The sequence below is a fragment of the Falco rusticolus genome, chromosome 3 (assembly GCF_015220075.1).
Source record: "Falco rusticolus isolate bFalRus1 chromosome 3, bFalRus1.pri, whole genome shotgun sequence".
Taxonomy (NCBI): domain Eukaryota; kingdom Metazoa; phylum Chordata; class Aves; order Falconiformes; family Falconidae; genus Falco; species Falco rusticolus.
Window position 1 is genome coordinate 114,690,080 of NC_051189.1, and position 20,043 is coordinate 114,710,122.

The window sequence follows — 20,043 nt, forward strand, 5'->3', positions numbered from 1 at the left end:
CCTTGCCCCACTGCCAGCTAGGCAGGCCCAGAGGGGAAATAGCAGCCCCGGGGGCCATGGTAGGCCCAGCCGCAGAGCCACCACCCCCGGCAGCAGGGCGAGGTGCTTCTCCTGGAGCCGCACCAACACAAACCAGCGCCTGGCTCTTGCCAAAACACATTAAGGAACATCACATAACAATAGCCTGGTAATAAGTGTGTGTTATTACATTAATTACTTACTATTACAAGAGGGGGGGGGCAGGTTTCCCTCAAGATCATGTCCATGTGATGATGGAGGCATTGGGTTTTGCTTTCACCCTAACCACACTCCCGCTGCGCGTGCCCAAGCCACGAGGCCAGGGCAGCATGCTGTCAGCTCCCGCTGCTGGCACAGCTGCGCCTGGCGAAGAGCAGCAAGTCTTCATGCTTAAAACCAACGTGCCGTGGTAGTGGCCTGACTGTATCTATTGCAGGAATGAAAGAGAAACATCCCTGCCCACCCAGTCTTTAAGGGAGACTCCCCGAGGGCTTTTAAATCAGGACTCTGGCTTGGGAAGAACTCCAGTTTTCTCCTCGGCTGGGAAAAATGGGCAACGGCGCAGTGGGTCAGGCTCAGAGAGAGGCATTTTAAGGAATGCCTGCAGAAATGGAAAGCTTTGGCTACAAATCTGGTCACAGTATCATGGATTTGCATTCTGGGCAGCCAAGTCGAGTTTTGAGATCAGGTGTGGCTCTCAAAATAGTCCCTAACTACAGGGCTGCTGCTTCTACTGATTTCTCATCTATGCTGCTTTAACCATTTTAGAACTGTGAGAGGTGTGCACGGAAGCATCGGGGGAGTGGAATTACTCCCCTCACATCAACTGGTTGCATAAATACTGGTAAAACAGGTAGTTAGTACCACTTCTGACTATTCTTTCTCTCCCAAATGCAGCATTCATTTATGATTAAATCCACCACAACAAACACAGAAGCTGTACAAAAGCTGTTCACATTACATTCTTCAACCTTGCTGCTGAGGTCCTTTCTGTTTAGAAAAAGTAGTAACATTTTTACATTAATTTAACCAGATTTAAAAAAGCTCCTGGCATACATAACTAAATTATCAGAGAAGTTGCTTTTAAATCAGCAATATTGTCACAGAATAGCACAGAACAGCAGAATACTTGTCTCACAACCGGGTTTCCAGTCACTGCTTTTTAAAGCCAAGGAAGGTCCAGCACCGTTCCAGTCTCTTAAGAAATTTGTTTTAAGGACTCTCCTTCTGCCAGACACGAGTTCCTGCAACTCCTGGTGATAAATAAAAGACTTTTTAGAAAAGAGTCAGTTTGATTCTGGCATAGTTACTCCTGGGAGTCCCGAGTTTAAGGAATACAGCTAGGGGAGGGCTCTGGGAACTGAGAGCTTCCTAGGAGAGACTAGCAAGATAAAACAAGGTGATTTTTTGCATAAAAGTGACGTTTGCCTTTAAAAAAGCCGCTCCTTTTTCTTTAACTAGCTCTTTTGCCTAAATGAGCTCAGTGCAGTTCTGGCTAGCCTGCTTTGAGGATAAAGCTTCAGGGTAAATAAAATACCCATCTGCTAACCCATGAAAACATGCAGATCCTCATACAAAGAGCCTGAACTTTGGCCATTCGCTGAAGGGCATCAGAGCTCTGTCTGCTGGAAAACCCCGTCCTCTGAAGGAAGTTGGAGTCCACCCCACGGTTCCAAGAAAATGTGAAAAACACGAGAGGAATGAAATTTTTCCATTTTACAAAAAGAGCTGAAAGGGAACCACCTCCCTTCCAAGCAAAAGCCTCTCACCCTGTGAACCCAGCATCCCTCTGACACAGCTTCACCTTGCGCGGCAAACCCACTCCTACCCGCGCCTAAAGCAGCATGAAGCCAAAACTCCCGTCGCTGAAACACGTAGAGCAGAGAAAGCAAAGCCAGAGCACGCAGCACTGGGGTCTCCAGAGCAAGCTGGGGCTTTGTCGGCCCCAGACGCGGCTGAACCGCGCAGCACCTCTGAAGTCTCTCGGCTGCACCATAAGAAGGACCTGACCTACAGCATCACGTCTGCAAGACCTGACAGCACTGAAGTTACCTCCCCGTTCTCCTAATAAAAAAAACCCTTACAAACATCTTACCAAGATTTAATGTACATTTATTCTTAACACGTGGAACATATAGTATAAAGATTTCATACTGAATAAATGATATTCATTAAGCCAAAAAAGGAAAAAAGGGAGGAATTTACATCAAGTTTTTAGCTACATCGTCTGAAATACAAATATGCAGAATTCATCACTGAAAAATCTCAATTGTGTTTCTTCATCAGGAACTTCAACTGAACCTAGAACTTTTTCACACCTCGATTAGAAAGAAAACAAAAACAGGAAAAATAAACTATAAGTTGATTGGCTGCTGAGACAGCAATGACTTTATACACAGAGACCTGTACAGCATCCTCCAGGGAGGGATGTCTGGCAAGAGATTAAATAATTGTGTCTCGCTTTTGCAGGTCATCAACTCGTTAACTCGTCATACTATAAAGGGGTAGGGAGAGGGGGACAAAACTGCAAGGAATCTTAGGGTATGTGCAATGTACAACGTCATATATATATACACACGTGGCAGCATTCAGGCTGCAGCTAAAGGTTAAAACCAGTTCTAAGAGGTGATCTCAGGGTTATTCATACAATCAAGGAGGAAGAGAGAAAGAGGTCAGGGTGTTGTAGGTTCACACATGATACTTTGGGGGAAAAGCCTTTTTTTCTCCTCAACATTAACTAAAAACATTTTTAAAAACTACAGCTTGCTGCTGATCCAGCGTTTTTTTTGTTTTTTTTTTTGTTTTTTTTTTTTTTTTCCATGTGAGACATTATTACAGTATGTTTACAGTTTAAGGTGTACAGTACATGAAGTTCTACACGCTACTGCACAGGCCTCCCTTGGACAAGGTCTGTTCACAACTGGTAACTTCTTGGTTCCTGCAAGATTGTGAATGTACAACGATAAACCACACAGAGTTCAGCAGTCACTTTTGTCCTTCAGAGTTTACCATTAAAAACAGTTATGAAAGTGGTGCCTGTCAATGTGATAACACAGCAAGTCGTTTTCCCCAAACTCACTGTAAACGACAGTAACTTTGGTTAAAATAAAAAAAAAGTCTTCTATGTAGACAGAACTTTGTCTCCTTTAATAAGGGATTCAGGACAAATTTCAAGGGCAGGGGAAGGGGAGAGGGAATGGGGACATCTTTCCCCAAGGGAGAAGCAGGACAGCGCAGGGCAGACAGTGGATTCTGAGGTGGTTTTGCATAAATAAAGGGCAACAGTCAGTTTCTAAGTTCTCCACTCACGCACACGCACACAGGGTCTCGGATCCCACAGCTGTCATGACTGGCCAATTAAAAACAGTACATCACAAATAACTTGTGAAACCAAAGAGTTCATCAAAGGCGACACGGAGATGTCCAACAGCCGCGACTCGTATAACGTGAACTCCGAGTGGTTCTCGTCCACCTTGGCCAGGGCGAGCAGCGCCCGAGCGGCTCGGCGCATCATGTCCACGCTCGTCGACTCGAAGGGCGGGTTCTGCATGTGCATCAAGCCGGCCTGGCTCTGCTGGAACTGCGTGGCGGCCAGGCTGTCCTCCAAGAAGCCCAGCAAGTTGCCAATGCTGCCCTTCTGCACAGCAATCGCTCTTGCTGCCAGGCTGTCCCCCTGTGCCAAGTTGGCCAGTAGTACCACAGCCATCTCTCGACACACCGGGTTCTTTCTGTCACTAAGGAACCGCACCATGGTGCTGTACAGCTTCTCCAAGCGACTGAAGGGGGGAGTTGCAAGAATCAAATCCACATTGTTGTCCTGGATGCTGAGTTTGCTGAGTGTTTCCAAAACCAGTCTCTGAGGGGAGAGGACCGCGTTGGGCCCCAGTGTTGGGAAGGGATCCTGGGCCTCTGCTGATGGACACACCGCCCAGTGGAGGAGTCCATCCAGGATAGGCAAACAGATGCTTTCTGGGTACGGGGAGAGGTCCAGCTGGCCAGAAATGTTGGCCAACGTGACCAGTGTATTTTCACGCAGCATCTCCAAGCAGTCCCACCACCACTCCACCTTGTTGCAGCTCACCCCTTGGTCCTGCTCCTCCTCTTTCTCATAGGTCAGGGGTGCCTGTTTGCGTTCTGGATGCTTGTGGTGTAAGAGAATCAGTTTCCCTAGAATCAGCAGCAGCCCGGGATGTTTAGACATTTCAAAGTCATTGCCCGGCACAAACGATAAACTCCTGATGATGTTGGAGACACAGATGCAGCGCTTCGCCAGAGAGTCCTGCCAGTCTAGGAGGGTGCAGAGGGGCGTCTCGTCTTTACTGTGAGGTTCGTCCTCCAGAATTTTTATATTTCTGTGGCTCTGAGCTGGACTAATGCCAAAGGGAAACTTGCTGCTTTCCTTCGCCGTTTCCAAAGCTTTAACCTCTTCCTCCTCCCCTGCCAGGGAACCCGGACGTGCCGAAAGCATGTCGTCCATGGTGGCGGTTATCCTCTTCTCCGAGGAGCTGTCGGATGGAGGAGTCTCTCCTTCCCTAGTGCTCGGATTGCTCTCGGCTGCTGAACGTTTCCTCAAGACAGAGTTGCAGGAAGCTCGTTTATGAGTCAAGGGTAGCTCCGTCTTGCTCTCAAAGTGGGTCTGAATGTGCTCGGTGGTGTCACCGCCGCCAATCCGCCAGTGCAGCAGCCCGCTTTCAAACTCCTGCACTCGCCCCAACTTGTCTGAATAATCTACCACAAACGGGTCGTTTTTCTGCACGACCTTGACTGGAAGCTTGTCAAATTTACTAACTAGTTTCTCCTCACTGCTCTCTAGAGGTACTTTGTCCTTGCTCGAAAACGCAGCCTCCTCCTCTTCCTCATCCTCCTCTTCCTCCTCACAGTTCAGGCTCCGTGGTTCATCCTCCTCCTCCCCTTCTTCGTGAGAGGAAGCTGAAGATTTGCAGAACCTTTCAGGATCTAATAGTGTTCTTTGCCCTGGGTCTCCCACCTCGTATTCCTTCAATATTCCAAAGATCTCGATCAGGCAGCGCCGGAAATACTCCACCAAGAGTTCCAGCAAGCCTGGCAGCTACGAAGGAGGAGAAAAACAGGAGGGGAAGGAAGGAAGGGAACAGTGATCAGAAAACAACTTAGGCCAACATGAGCAACGGGAAAGCAGGGCATCAAGGACTAAGAATTCAAGCAGTGCTGTTAATTAACAGGTTCTTTTCATGCTGGTGATAAACTCTTTGCAGAAGAGAGCTTTCCATCCTCTCAGGGAAAGGAACAAAGACAAAACCAGATACTGACTGGCAGTACCCACGCCACCCCCTCTCCACACACACACACAGACCTGTGCAAGCACACATGCTCTCGGGTGTATCTCCCCTCTGGTTAACACGCAGGGAGGTGAAGGGCAGGGCTAAGCCCAACAGCCTTCACAGCACCGCTGAGCGGATTTTACAACAGCCACGGAGGCACACGGCAACTAACAGAGAAAGGCTACCCCTGCAGATCGGCATCCCAGCCTCACCGCGCGCCATCCCAGGGAAGGATGGAGCCGGAGGTGCACAAACACCATCGCCACCCCACCGTGCAGGCAGCCTCTCGCCGCAACGTCCATTACAGCCTCCCCATCCCCACTGCTTTTCACCTCCTCTGTTCCAGAGGCACCCCAGCTCGCCAGAGCGCACACACACTTGCACACCAACTAACGTGTAAATGACACGGGCCAGCAGGCCACCAGCGCGCAGCCACCCAGGCCCGGTGTGCTCCGTGGGGACGGGGACGCCTGGCCCCGCCAGGGCACGAGCTGCGTGTCGCCACCTCGCTGGCGGAAACCCTGTGAAACCAGCACTTCAAAGACCTGCACCGGAGAGCATCTGCACCCACCTGGCTGAGGTTGAAGGTCATTATGCTGTTGTCATCATAGAGCAGGATGTTTATGGTATCTAAGGCCCACGTACTTTCAGCTAGCAGCCCGGACTTCAGAGACATCATCACTCTCCAGGCTTCAGGAGTTCCTGTAACATAAACACATGATACTTCCAGCTCCTGCAGTTTAAAAACAAAAAGGAGATATTTGATACTGCTTTTTGGACCCAGGAAGAGCAGAGCCTGTTTGAGATGACGTACAGATTGTATAGACCAGCGATCTTTCCACAGACAACGCCAAAACGATGTCTGAAAACACAACTAACCTGCAAAAACGTAATTCTTTCCAAGCCAGCAGATCCCTCCCACTCGGCAGTGCTGTACCAAAGGGTAATGGCAGCATCCACCCCCTTGACAGGCACAAGCAGAAAAGTAGGAATATCCTCTTACCTATATCTTTTGCTGTCAGCCGTCTTCTCTGCTTCAACACAGGTTGCGTAGCTTCTACTGATCCCGGAGGGAAGGTGATGTCTCGTCGGATCATGGGAGGCTGTACAGCTGCTGGTGTTATGTGCGAGGCGGGGACCGGCGGTCCTGCCTTCTGCATTTTCATCCCCGAGTGCAGGAATGGAGATTTACTGGGAGAAGTGCGATTCTCCAGAGGTCTGGGCAGAGGTGCTGGGCTGGATACCTGAGGAATGTGATTCTGCATGCTAGGGGGGGTCTGGTAGTTAGACTGGGGGGGCCTAGTCATTGGGGGCACGGGGGCAGAGGGACCATAGGGAGGTTGCCGGTTCCCGTGGGAAGGCCATGGTCCCTCGTGGTTGACCCTCTGGTCTGAATGCAGAATTTCATCTGTTCGAGTCACTCCGTGATAGGCAGGCCCCTGGGGCGCAGAGCCGGTGCTCTGCCGGTTCGGATAGCTGTACCCTATTTCGTTGCGCCCTTGCCACATGGCGCCTTGCTGCGGGCCCTCTGGAGCAGACTGGATGGGACCACCCATCATCTGAGGAGGCATGTTCTGCTGAGCATTGGAGCCTGGGGGAGCCGAGACCCTGTCTCTGCCAAATTGGAATGGGAACTGGTTCTGCGGCCCTCCGGCGGATCGGCGGTCAGCAGCAGGGTAGGTACTCCCGTACTGGTTATACAGGTCCTGCTGCGGCGAGGGCTGTGCGCTTTGCTGCTGGCTCGGCTGCTGGCTCTGTGCTGGGGGCAGCTGCTGCTGCGCCTGCCCCTGCCCGGCGCTGTACGGCACGTTGTACATCTCCCCTTCGTGTCGCTTGGCGGGCGGGCCGTAGCTGCCATCCATCGGTCGCTTGTAATTCTACAGGGACAAGAAAGACATGGACAACGTGAGGTGATCTACTCGGAAAAGCCACCCAAACCCCAGCGGGCAGAGCTACTCAGAGCCAGAGGGTGCCCCTCAGCACGGCCTGGAAGAGGACAAGACTTGTCTCCCTGTTTGCCGTACCCAGGGTGAAGCTGGACCAGCCTTTCGTTTTCACAAGCCAAGACCAATTCCTTGCGGCTGGCTGGGCAGTTTCCTTGTGGATTCTACAAGGGTGCCTTGGGGGAGAAGTCTGCCCACAGAAAGGAGCTTTCTGTAGAAAAGACTCAGTTCTACTAAACGTTCACCACAAACCACGCTGTGCACGGGTACTAGTTTCCTTTCACATCCAGGAATTTTATTAGACCCTGTTTCTCTTGTATTTCCCAGAAAAGGCAGGTTTCTGCTGCATCAAACAAGATGCATTAAAAACCGTTGTTTTCAGCTGTTGTTAAACTTCCTGCTTCTTCCTTTGCTGTAGATCTCAAAACACATCGCTGAGAGGAGCAAGAGCTATTCTCCCCTGCGCTTTTTTTAAGTGCAAATGGAGAAAACAGTCAATTGCTGAGACAAAATGAAAATCCAAGATCCCTCTTGCCTCCGAAGGGCTGTGCTCTAGCTGCTATACAGTCTGTTCAGAAGCTCCACGGTCATGACTGGCTTCAGATGGAGCTCTAGGGCTTCAAAGATGACAAGTACCAGAGTAACTCGAACTCTTGGCTCCGAGCCCCATGGCTCTGGTTGCAGAGCCAAACTGCAGAGCAATTGGAATTATTCTTAGCACAGCTCAGCGAGTGCCCTCTCTACAGTCTCCTAAACCAGAGGACTCAAAATTATCAGGAAAACATTATGGGTCCTGGCACTGACTCAAAGAGCAAGCCATATATAAAGATTAAGGAAACAGATATATGTTCATTCAAACTCTGTCCTTAAACAAACCTGATGGTTTTGAGAACAGGGAGCAGGAGGCAGCCGAGGAGCAGGGGGCTGAAGCCTCTGCCTGCAGGCTCAGCAAGACAAAGGCACAAAATAACCCCAACCCTGGGTTCTGCAGAATGATCCACCTGCAACAGCTCCCCAGAATGATCAAGGACTTCCTCTGAACAAACTTATCCGACCACTTGGACCAAAAGTGTTGCAGAAACACGATGGGATTCAGAAAGTTCCAGAGGGGCAGAGAAGCCCAGTAAAGCTTCCTCATCTCCTGCTGCCTGACCGAGTGTGCACGTCTGAAAACTACACAACCCCCATTCTAAGAATATTGTTTTGCTGATGCAACATTGGAAATGCCAATTAAAAAATTTATTTTTTTTTTAATTAGTTTAAATAATTTGAAAACTGGGGGGGAAAAAAAAGCACCTGTATAAGGTACTTCATTCTACACATTCATAAAGCAAACACACAGCCCAGTGCATTGTCATCCTCCCCTTTTCACATGTTTCAGAGATAAAATTCTTCTGTCTCTCAGTCAAACAATCAAACTTTCAGGTAACTTACCTGCTGTTGCTGTTGATACATGGTAGTTTGCTGGCTAGGGAAGGGGCTGCCCGAGGATGTGCCTTGAGTGGAGAATTGATTGCCATAGGAATCATGTCTGGAGAAGAAATAGATGCGTTACTTGTCTGATCAGATGCATGCTTCACTGTCCCAGCCTCAGAGCTCTCTAACCGGGAAGAGCGGTTTGTGGCAACACCCTGCACAGACCTTTGCTGCTGCTGCTGCTGCTGCGGGTAGCGGCTGGGAGAGTACATCCCCGATTCAGGGGTGGAAGGCATGATGTTTGGCTGCGGCGTTCCGGTTGCTAAGTTGCCCTCAGGTCCCATGCCGGGCTCCGTCCTACATGGAAACAAAGAGGAAAACCCCACACGTCCGCTTAAATTCACCCTTGGTCCTCAAATGGAAAAGGATGCTCAGCGAAGTCGCGGTAGCGGAGACAGGAATCATTTCACATGAGCCAAGCAAACCAGGATCTCACCAGGTTCAAGTACCCACCTCACCCTGTCGTAAGGACCTCCGTAGGAATAGTGTTGCCGCTGTCCCATGGCCATGTTACCCATCCCTGGACCTGCAGCACGATTGTAAGGGTCACCCATACCACTGTTGGGGCCCTGCCCTGAGGACATGAAGGGATCGCTTCCTGGAGCTGAAATATTGAAAGAAAGATCAATAAATGTTGTCTACCTCTGCCTTAGAAAGATACATCCCATCTCCCAGGGAAGAAGGGCAAGCAGAAGGTCTCCTACAGCACATTCCAGCATACAGCCAGATACAGGGATTAGTGCTCAAGGAGCAAAGGGAGAGCACACAAGGACTTCTCACCTTTCCTCATACTGCTGTAAGGATCTTTATTTGGCTCGTAAGACATGCGACCCATCATGTCGGAGGTATTCATGCTGGGCTGGTACCCTGGATTTGGAGTCATGGAGTTCCGTTTCTGGAACGCAGGATCACTACCATCTGCAAAGGCATCCTGAAGGCCCACCGAGTTACTCCTGATTCAAAAAAAACCAAAACAACCCACAAACACAAGATTATAGAGGTCCATGATGCTCCTCACGATACTTTTCTCCACATATTTGCCTCTCAGGTGCTGCTATCCCCTACAAGGGCCACAGCCACACTCCTCCAACAGAGCTGTGAAGAACTGCCCTTCTACAACACTGTCCTCAAGACCAACCCCAAAAGTAATGATTATTCACCCACAGATGCAGAGCCAACAACGCTGCTGTGCGCCGTTAACAGAGGAGCGACGCCACAGAGCCCCACCGAACAGGTATCAAGCCTCCTGCCATCTGTACTAACGACCCAGAAGTGACCTGACATTCACAGCTTGCATCCAGCACAGCAGCAGAGGGTGCGATGCTTTCGTACCTGATGCCTGGCAAAGGGGGCATCTGACTGTGTGGCGTTGACGCTGGAGTTGGTGGCTTCAAGTCTCCTCCTTCTGCCATGGAGCTGCTGGTGGACTGAGGTGTCTGAGGACCCTGCATTGAGCCTGAACCCGCTGCAAGAACAGAAACGTGGCGTAAGCAGCTTGGCACCCTACAGATGCGACCCAGAACATCAGCCTTGAGAACAGAGAGCAAGAGTCCTTCAAGAAAGAGACAGATGAAATATGGCCAAAAAAGCACAAGGAGCTTGACATCTCAAGGACATACTGGGCCAGGCTTCCCAGAAGAACCACGTACAGTAATCTAAAGCTGAGAGGACATGTTCATTTTGATCACGCCTTCATTCTTAACCACATTCCCTCTCGTATGCCGTGCCACCGCTGCGGCACTGTGCTGTGTTGCCCAAGCTATCCAGCTTCAAAGGCTGATGCTTCCCACACAGCCGGGAATACGGTGCTTCTCGCCAAGCGACAACCACTGACCCATCACCTTCACGCTCTTTTCAGCCCAGAAAGAAGGTGGGTTTGAGCCCTCTCCTGGAAGCCTCACAACCTGCCTAGCGATGGAAACTCCAGCACGTTGGCTGCAGTCACCAAGTGACTCTGAACAAGGCTCCTCTGTCTGCTCTGCCCTTCGAGAGGGGTTAATTCATGCAGGTTAATGCAAGCACCACTCCCAAGGATTCCTGGAACAGGGAATGCCGGAGATGCCGGATCTTTCACTGAATGACAAAACCCGTCCAGCAAGTTCCCTGGCTCTTAGGGGTTGCTTTACACTACAGTAAGCTTTCATCAAGAATCCCAGACTGGCATGTGCAATCCAGCTGTGCCGCCAGCTCCAGGAGCTCTCCTCTGCCCTGGATCGCTGTGACAGCGTCAGCTCTCAGGTTCATATGCTCCTCGCAGCTGGCAAGAGCTGAACTCTTAATTAATGTTTCCATTAGTTACCATCCCCAGCACCCGATATCCCTCAGCTTCAGCCCTGCTGGTTGATGAGTCATTTCAGCTATTCATTAAAATCCTCCGAGGTCACGTCCAGGGCATGTTTGTTTACACCCCACCTTCCTGGCACCCTGTCCTCTCCTCCGCGACTCCCTCCCAGCCCGGGGAGGTCTCGGGAGAAGGAAGGGCAGAGGCAAGCTCAGCGGGGAGGCTCCATTGACGGGTCCTCCCCGCCGTTCTCCCTCCCGCGCCAGCCTCAGCACCGGTTCAGCTCCACTCGCTTCCCCCAGGAATTCGTCGCTCGGCTCAGTTTGTCACGCTGGCATCGGCAGGAAGAGGCCTGGAGACATTCCCTGCCTCGCTGCCATTTGGTGTTTGTCCCCACCCCCTGCCGTCCCTCCCACTCACAAATTTACACACAGTTGGAGCCGGGCCAGTTCCATGCTCTGGGAATTAAAACCCAACAGCAGGCTGATTACACCTCCCCGGGGACACGCTGCGCTTTGCGAGCGGGAACCCAAAAAGGTTTGCAGGAAACCCCCACCGAGTGCCCACGAGGCAATCCCCACTCTGGCCCTTCTCCCAACACTTCTGGGGTTTTGGGTTATGAACACACACACACCACGGCGACAGCTCCGGCACCAAGAGCTCTACCTAGATGTCCCGCAAAAGAGATTGCCGATGCTCTGCAGCCTCCAAAAGTGCCTAACGAAGAACCGTGAGGCACGATTTGCAGCGTTCACAAAGTTACACCATAGTTCCATTGACAGACCGGGCTGAAACGAAGTGGACGCCAACAGGTTATAAAGTCTGCAAGGAGAGCAAAGCACGTGTCCATGCAGGATGACAGAGCCCTTCACCCAAATGATGGGACTTCAGAACGCGCCCCTGTTGTCCAGGGCAGTTGTTCTCCGTAAGGGCGAGTTGTTGGGAGACAGCCCACCCTCCGCATGTGCAAGCCTGGAGGATGCTGCTTCAGCACGTCCCTGGAAGGACGGTGCCCACAGTGGCACTCAGTGCTCCTCTGAGGCTCTGAAGCCTGGGGCTGGGGTTAGGAGAGCGATTTGTGCCGTGCCCTACACCCTCAGCTCCTGCCCAACAAGAGAGAGGAAGAAAAGGAAAGTGAAAGAGGAGCACCAACACGCTGAGTGATACGGCTTAAAGGATCAGAGCAACCAACCATGCTCAGGGCTGCCTCTGCATACTCCTAGTCTGGAGTCAAACAAGTGGAGAGCACAGTTTAAGTAGGGAATACAACACTGTCCTCTCGCAGTAGGAACCAAACCTGTGGACCAAGCCAGCAGAGCTGCACAGCCGTGCAGAGTGTGGGACCGCAGCCCTGCGTGTTCCTCTCACCGATGTGCTGAAGGCAAAGACCACCTGTGCCGCAGCCCAGAGGGCAACTGGTGACCTTCACACTCCACCCTATCAGCTAAACCAAAATAAAAATCAACGCACCATCTAATCCCTTCTGACAGGCACCTAGCGCTACAAGAAGTTTTAAGTGGCTTCCTCGAAGTCTCAGCCTTCGCCAAATAAACTCCAAATGCTCTTAACATCTTTGTTCTGCTGCCTAGTATCTCAGGGGAGCAAGAAAGAGGTTTTGGAAAGAAAGGGGGGATAGATTTGTGGTCTGGTTTAAGTGGAACTCAGACACCACTTCAGACAGAAGTTTAGTCTAATGACACAAAAGTTGCTTTCTCTTGCAGAAGACACCAGGGCTGAAGCTACACTGGGACAGGTTTCCCGGCTGGTGAAAAGACAAAGATCTAGTTCTTTAAAAAACCAGAATATTCGGACAAGCATGCTGTCGATCAAGGGCTTAGCAGGGCTGAGACACAACTGCAGTACAATCAAAAAAGGGTTCGTTATTCCACTCCTCAGGAGCTAGACCAAGATGATGCCAGGTTTCAGAACCAAAAAGGCATTTTTTGCAAACATTACAAAAACTTCAAAGCAGATGAAGTTTTTATTTCACCTACATGAACAGGCTCCTGACCAGAAAAAGCATCTGAAGGTTTTACTTAGAAGACAAACTGGAAAACTCAAGTGTAAAGGGTTGGCAAGTTCAGCTGCAAATTCAAGCAATGAACTCAATGCAAACGAGACAGAAGCGATCAGACTTTCCGAAGACGAAAGAGTACAGCATGCACTGTGTCCTGGTTTCAGCTGGGATGTTTTCTCTCTTTTTTTTTTTCTTTCTTTTTATTTCATAAATCTGAATTGAACACTATGCTTAAGCATTCAGAAACTGGAGCACCCCATCAAATTTGAAACAACAGACGTTATTTTAAAGGGCTTGATTTCCAGAGCATCCAACTTGTAATAGGCTTACAATGCACCCTGTGCATTGAAAACAGAGAAAACAAAGCCTCAGAAAGTTCTCGCTGTCTCCTGCTGAAGACAGAAAGAAGTAATTCACAAGGAAGATGAGTGCACACCCACATTAAGCAGTTACTCCCAGAAGGTAACACTTGCATAGGCAAAACAAGCCCCAGTTTTCTAGCAAGTTCCCAAAGCTAAGCAGTAGCAACAAGGGCTGCTGTTAAAATACGCCAAGATCACCTTGTGGGGTTAACTCCAGACTTCCCTCTCCACCAGATCCTCACAAGGCAGCGAGGTACTAGCAGGTACAGAGCTGGGTGTGTATGGGGGTGTCTGTATTTTTAGGTTTTCCTTTTTCTTAAACTTAGTATAGAGGTGGGACACACAAAACCTAAACTATCCCAAGCGGCTTCACTTATTCCCAGTATCATTCACACCCACATTACAGAAGCATTTAATCTACACAACCAGAGAACAGCCAGTTAGAAACAGACACGGGCTTTGGGGAAGTTTGGAACTAGTCTGGCCCACAGCACGTGGAGGTGGGTGTACGGTGCCAGAGATCCCCCGGCTCCAACACGCAGTGCACACCGTAAACCGGTGGCTCAACTCACCTGGAGATGGCGGTTGGATCTTGGTCTGAGACTTCTTTGAATCAGCAGCTGCAAAGATATCTGGAGGGGGGTCTTCACCTCGCTCAATCTTGCACTCAAAGGCATAGAGACACTGGATGTACTGCTTCTTCAAAGAACTAGCTGCACTGCTGGATGTGCCCACATTGAGATTTGTGGCCAACTCGCGCCATTTCTTGTTTTTGTTGACCTGCACAACCAAACAAGAAGCTCTAACTCAACATCCCAGCTACTTTTCCTCCCAAGAAGTTTTCTGGGGAGGAACCAACGCTCCGCAGCTAACAAAGGATGCAATAAGGGCTAAGCAGAGCAGTGAACTAGTTCAAAAACCAGTTCAAAACTGGTCAAATATTAGTAAACTGTCTTCCTCACCTACAGCACACTTTTCAAACAGGGACAGTTTGCTAATCAAATTAGCCATGAGGTCAATTGACAGCCTGATGCAACGACAAAGACTGTGTCACCAATCTTTGCACTGGGCAAAGCAGAGGGGAAAAAAAGCCCCTGGATCCCCCCCAGGCTGTTCTCCAACCAGACAGTGGGAGAGCAGACGTGTGGCTTCACTGCCAGGATGCTGGGTTACCTAAGCATGATTTTTAAGAAATAGATAGGAAATAAACACAGCTAAAGGAAAAGTCACGGCTTACACTTAGGTACAAAGCTAACTCTGAATTGTCTTGCCCGTCGGCCCCGAATACACACATGCGGTCGCCACCAGTGGTGGGCACTCACCTGAGTCAATCCTCCGATCTCCTTCACAGAGATGTAGAGCCTGTAGAGGTCCAAGGGTTTCCTGCCCACCGCTGGGAGGTTTGTCATACCCATGGCCTTCTCCTCAGTGAAGGCCAGGTAACGATCCACCCAGATCTTCCTCTCCGGCTCGCCACCCAGCTCATAGAGTTTGGTGATCTTCTCATTGGTTGTAGTAGAGGAACTGGACTTCTAGGAGAAGGAAAGAGAGATCAGGACTGAGCAGCACAAAAGCAGCCAGGTCACAGCTGAGATGGTTTCAAAAAAGCACTTAGGTAAGAGTTCAGTCCTGCTGTTATATTGCTTTATATTATTTATATATATTTATAACAGCTATATATTAGACCTCTGCTCATCTCAGACCAACATCGGGCAAGTACTGCTTAACAAAAGGTATCGCAAAACCAGCTGCTACTCAGGGAATTCACAGAATATATATTTTTAATAAGCAAAAGGTTTCAGGAATGCTAAAGAAACCAAACCATCCTCAAGGAGACTTTGCAGAGAGCCATCTCTGAGACATGCTTTGTGGGCTTATTTGCTAAATATGTGAGAAAACATCACATTCAACTGCACATGAGATTCTCCATGGCTGCTGCACTCGGCCAGGGTGAATACTGCTCTCTGGTTACTCTCTTCTCTTACCCAAACGGTAGATGCCAGGTTAAACTGACACTAAACACTGAAAAGGAATAAAAATGAACATGCCTCAAGGAAAAATAAAGACCAGAGACACCTGTTTGACAAATGTGTGGTCCCCCCCAAAGACCATCTCTCTTCCCTTGCCTATTCACTGACAAGTGCAGAAATATCCGGCTACCCAGAGGCGACGCGAGCTCCCGTACTGGTTTGCTACCACTGGTGTATCAGGATCCAGGAAGGCATCACCAGAATTTGGAAAACACGTTTACAATTACGAAGTACAAGTATCACACACTAGTTCCTACACATCTGGTTCAGTGAATTGTCCCGGTGTCTACTTAAGAGGCAAAACCTGAGGGTCCTGCCTCGTGCCTTGCTTCCTCCAAGTCTTCTGGTGTAACGCATGAGCGTGTTATTTTGTCTTTCACCCCCTGGATCACATACACTTGGAGTAAAGGCAGGAACGATGATGTTCTAGATGAACCCCTGCGCCCAAGGCTGTGTGTATTCGTTAGCACATGAGATAATCCTCAAACAGCGCAGACCAAGAGGACAGAACAACCCTTATTTGTAGCTTCTGGCATCTCCCAGCCCACGAGCATTCAAGTCCTTGTTTGTCATAAATAGGCAGATGCCAGAACACATGAGCAGAAGTAAGAGATCCTCTGAGTCTTCCTGCAGACCGCTGGTGGTACACGTATCAAACTCGCAGAGCATTTTTTTCCTTCAAGTAGCAAAAGAGGAGACTACAGGCTCAGAAGCTGCTTTTTTGGTGGTTCTTTTGAAACTGGTAGCAGTAATGCAAAGAAAAACACTCCCTGGAGAACTTGTTTGCCTCCCTCTTCTGGCTTTAGTACAGGATTAGTAAGAGATTTGTTTGTGAAACAACTGTAACACTTTAGTGTACCACCTCCCAGCCGAGAGGTGATAACTGACTAGCTCCAAGCCTACACCAGAAGCACACTCAGGTTTGTTTACACTTCTTTTGGCAGTTTCACTGTGGCAGGTGATAATTCCTAATAGTAAATTGTTTTGCAAGTGAAATTGATTACTCCCGAAGGACTGGGAAATGCTCCCCTTCATTTCTGAACAGTTTATGAATCCCAGAAATAAAACCCTCAGTTGTTTGAATTCTCCTGATAAAGCACAGAATCACAGAAGGGTTTGGGTTGGAAGGGACCTTCAAGCCCACCCAGCTGCAGCCCCCTGCCCCGGGCAGGGACACCCCCCACCAGCCCAGGGTGCTCCCAGCCCTGTCCAGCCTGGCCTTGGGCACTGCCAGGGACGGGGCACCCACAGCTGCTCGGGGCAGCCTGGGCCAGCGCCTCAGCACCCTCACAGGGAAGAATTTATCCCTAGTATCTCATCTAAATCTACCCTCTTTCAGTGTAAAGCCACCCCCCCTCATCCTGTCGCTACAGGCACTTGTAAAAAGCCCCTCTCCAGCTTTCTTGTCGGCTGCTTTAGGTACTGGAAGCTGCTCGAGGGTCTCCCCGGAGGTTTCCCTGCCCCAGGCTGGACAGCCCCACTCCCAGCCCGCCCGCACAGGAGCGATGCTCCAGCCCTCTGAGCATCCTCGTGGCCTCTGGCCCCGCTCCAGCGGCTCCGTGTCCTTATGCTGGGGCCCAGAGCTGGACCCAGCGCTGCAGGGGGGTCTCAGCAGAGCGGGGCAGAGGGGCAGAATCCCCTCCCTCCAGCTGCCGGCCACGCCGCTGGGGATGCAGCAGCCCAGGGCACGGGTGGCTTGCTGGGCTGCCAGCCCACGCTGCCGGGCCAGGCTGAGCTTCTCATCCACCAGTTCCCCCAAGTCCTCCTCAGGGCCGCTCTCAATCCATTCTCTTGAATTCTCCTCTTGGAACCACTGGCACAGTTAAAGCACAGCCAGGGCTGGACCCATCAAGCATAACTCGCGTTGAATCTGAGCACTTCCACTACACGGTCTTTACACTTCCGATTCAAGGAACAGTCTAACTGGCTACTCACAGGATCTGGACTTGGATAAGGCTGACCTAAAAGGTGCATCTGTCCAAGTACCTTCCCCCCTGTTAAGAAAGGCAAGGCTAGCCCACAACTGAAATAAGAACATATAAATGAGGTGTGCCAGACATCGGCTAGAAATTCTAGATAGAGGCTTGAACTTGGGAGTCAAACAAGGGAGGATGTGTGAATTCTGATCAGAAAAGTCCCTTTCCTGGCCTTACGGAGGGCTAGCGCGTCCCTGGAGTGGATGGGTGGCACAGTTCAGGCTCCTCAAGAACAGTTATTAACACACGTGGGTATTTAGCGGTTTATGGCAAAGATAGCCAGAGCCTCCTCTCACACACACCCACACTCGAGCCTTACTTTAATTACACTCCAAAATGTAACACATCCCAAAAGAGCACACTCCACTCAACTTGCCGCACTCCTGAGTTAGAACCACGGCCGCAAGCAGTAGTGGGATCGTGAACTACAAGGACAACCATGCTAACAAGAGGTCTGTTCAGGGCAAGGAGGACAAATCCGACTGGGTTCCTCTCAGGAACCACACTCACTACAAGGTAGACGTGCTGTTCAACCCAAGTTAATATGCAATGGCTTTATTTCCCTGGATGCTGAAGAGGGTGGGAGTCGTTAAAAACAAAACCCAAAACATTTTACCTTTGACTTGGATTCTGCTTTTGGTGCCCCATCTGCCTTATTGTTCATTTTAGTTGCAGGCGTTAATTTGACGTCCCCAAGACCCATCATTTCAGGGCTTGCTGCCATCCCTAGGGAGTTAAAAGAGGATCGTTAACACCGCTTTTCAACCCAGTACAATGAAATCAACACCCAACAGTCAGCACTGGCTTACCTGCAGAGTTGTTAGCCATATTCCCACCCATCGGATAGGGTGGGCCCTGGGGGTTTATCATGCCAGCCATACTGTTAATTCCCTGCCCGTAAGGAGGTCCAGTGCCCATCATTCCCCCTTGATTCATGTTGGGATAACCAGGAGGCCTGGAGAAAGCAAAGAAGAAACAGCCGCTTACTCCAAACACTAAGTATTAAGATTTCGTCCTTCTAAGGAAGGAGGTTTGCCTAAAGAAACCTTCTGCACAAAGGAAGCAGGGAAGGGACTTTCTCCAGCTCACTTTTCCAGCAAAAGAGCAAGGACGAGGTGCTCTTCTATGGCTTAACTACCCTGGAGCCCCCATTCTCAAAAGGAAAGGGGATGCAAACCATTTTGAAAGAGGGCCCTCAGCTCTGAACGTTTTCACCCTTAGTCTTGCCCTACTACATCCCCAAAGTGAACTTCCTTGCAGCTGTTAAGTTGCCTTTTTGGGGAAGAACCGCTCTGCAAACACTGCAGCCCTTTGCATTTAAGTGAGAATCTGTTATTTGCGCAGACGAACAGTGCTCCAGCCACATTCAACAATTCTTCTTCATCTCTTTCCTTTGTGCTACCCATACGAGCTATGTTAGCGTACGTGCATCAGAAAACCTCACAGACAACCGCTCCTCCAGCTTGTTCCTCAAGAGGTGCGGGCGTTGACGTCTGTACTGGTGTTTGGGAACCTGAGCTCTGGGCAGCAGATCGCAGGAGCAGCCCTTCAATGCCCAGGCAGACAACAAACATCTCCAACAGCTTTAGTGGGGGAACTTGATTTATAAACAAGTTCATGGCTCTCATGGCATTCTGGCAGGCCACACACACCTATTCTGAGACGGGCAATAAAAACCAAAACCCAGCCACAGAAAATGGTTGGGAAGTTCAGTGCTGAATTCCAGCTCCCTTTCCCGCAGCTGCTCATCAAAGCCCTAAAAGGCAGAAGTTCGTCAGACTGGACAAGCGATGCCTGGGTTCAGACAAGCGCAGCTGGGTGGCTGCCTGCTACATTTACGGGCTCTGCCACACACGCAGTGTCTTCGGAATCACTCACGTAATACAGACGACCAAAAAACCAAAAACAACGGAAGGGACCTCAGAGTTAAATAGATTTCACCTACAAATATTAAAAATTCCCTACGCACATCATTAGTGATGCATTCCCCCACACTGCCTCTCCGAGCTTTATGCACTGAACTTTCTTAACACTCAAAGATTGACGAAAAAGCCTCCGAGAAGGGCAAACCTTCTCAGAAGTGTACGGTCAGCGTTGCCCCAGATTTGGGTTACTCCACCCGCTGCTCTGAAACCCAGAGCTGACATGGGGAGGGGACCAACAGAGCCCAGGGGCAACCTCCCTCCTTCCTTACCTGTTCTGGATGGAGTTGGCAGCAGCATGCATGGCGGCGGCGGCCGCTTCTTGTGCTTTACGATTCATGCCGCCCGGTGGGGGGCACATCCCTGTCCCCACCTGAGGTGGCATATTCGCCATGTTCGGTCCGTAAGGTCTGTTCCCCATGGCTGCGTGGCTCATCCTGCCGGGGGGAAGCCCGCTGTACGGTGGCACACCGGTCTGCCCGTGCATCTGGCTCCCTGCTCCCATGGGATTCATGCTTCCTCCCATTCCTGGACTGGGGTAGTTGGCATTGGACATAGCATTGTAGTTTGGCTGCCTGGGATAACCTCCTGAGGAGATAAAAAAAGGGGAAGACAACATCATTCAACTAGTTAGTTTATGAATCACCATAAAAATCTTCTATCAGCAAATATTTAAAGATCACTAACAGAGATGAGGGGGAGTGTTAACACCTCAACA

General features: G+C 50.1%; 1 protein-coding gene across 4 annotated transcripts in view; it reads right to left on the reverse strand.

Annotated features, from left to right (window-relative positions):
* Positions 1-2,109: 2,109 nt before the first annotated feature.
* Positions 2,110-20,043, reverse strand: part of ARID1A (AT-rich interaction domain 1A) — an 83,316-nt gene continuing 65,382 nt past the window's right edge. For 3 of the 4 annotated variants that reach the window (XM_037379046.1, XM_037379045.1, XM_037379043.1), the window contains 13 exons: positions 19,598-19,913; positions 18,213-18,358; positions 18,020-18,129; positions 14,720-14,929; positions 13,970-14,177; positions 10,070-10,202; positions 9,518-9,690; positions 9,191-9,341; positions 8,903-9,034; positions 8,696-8,792; positions 6,322-7,195; positions 5,890-6,020; positions 3,362-5,086 (listed from right to left, as the gene is read on the reverse strand). In XM_037379046.1, coding sequence (XP_037234943.1) covers positions 3,362-5,086; positions 5,890-6,020; positions 6,322-7,195; positions 8,696-8,792; positions 8,903-9,034; positions 9,191-9,341; positions 9,518-9,690; positions 10,070-10,202; positions 13,970-14,177; positions 14,720-14,929; positions 18,020-18,129; positions 18,213-18,358; positions 19,598-19,913 — 4,406 coding nt within the window. Of the gene's footprint in view, positions 5,087-5,889; positions 6,021-6,321; positions 7,196-8,695; positions 8,793-8,902; positions 9,035-9,190; positions 9,342-9,517; positions 9,691-10,069; positions 10,203-13,969; positions 14,178-14,719; positions 14,930-18,019; positions 18,130-18,212; positions 18,359-19,597; positions 19,914-20,043 lie in introns of all 4 variants that reach the window. The other variant, XM_037379042.1, reaches the window with a different exon arrangement.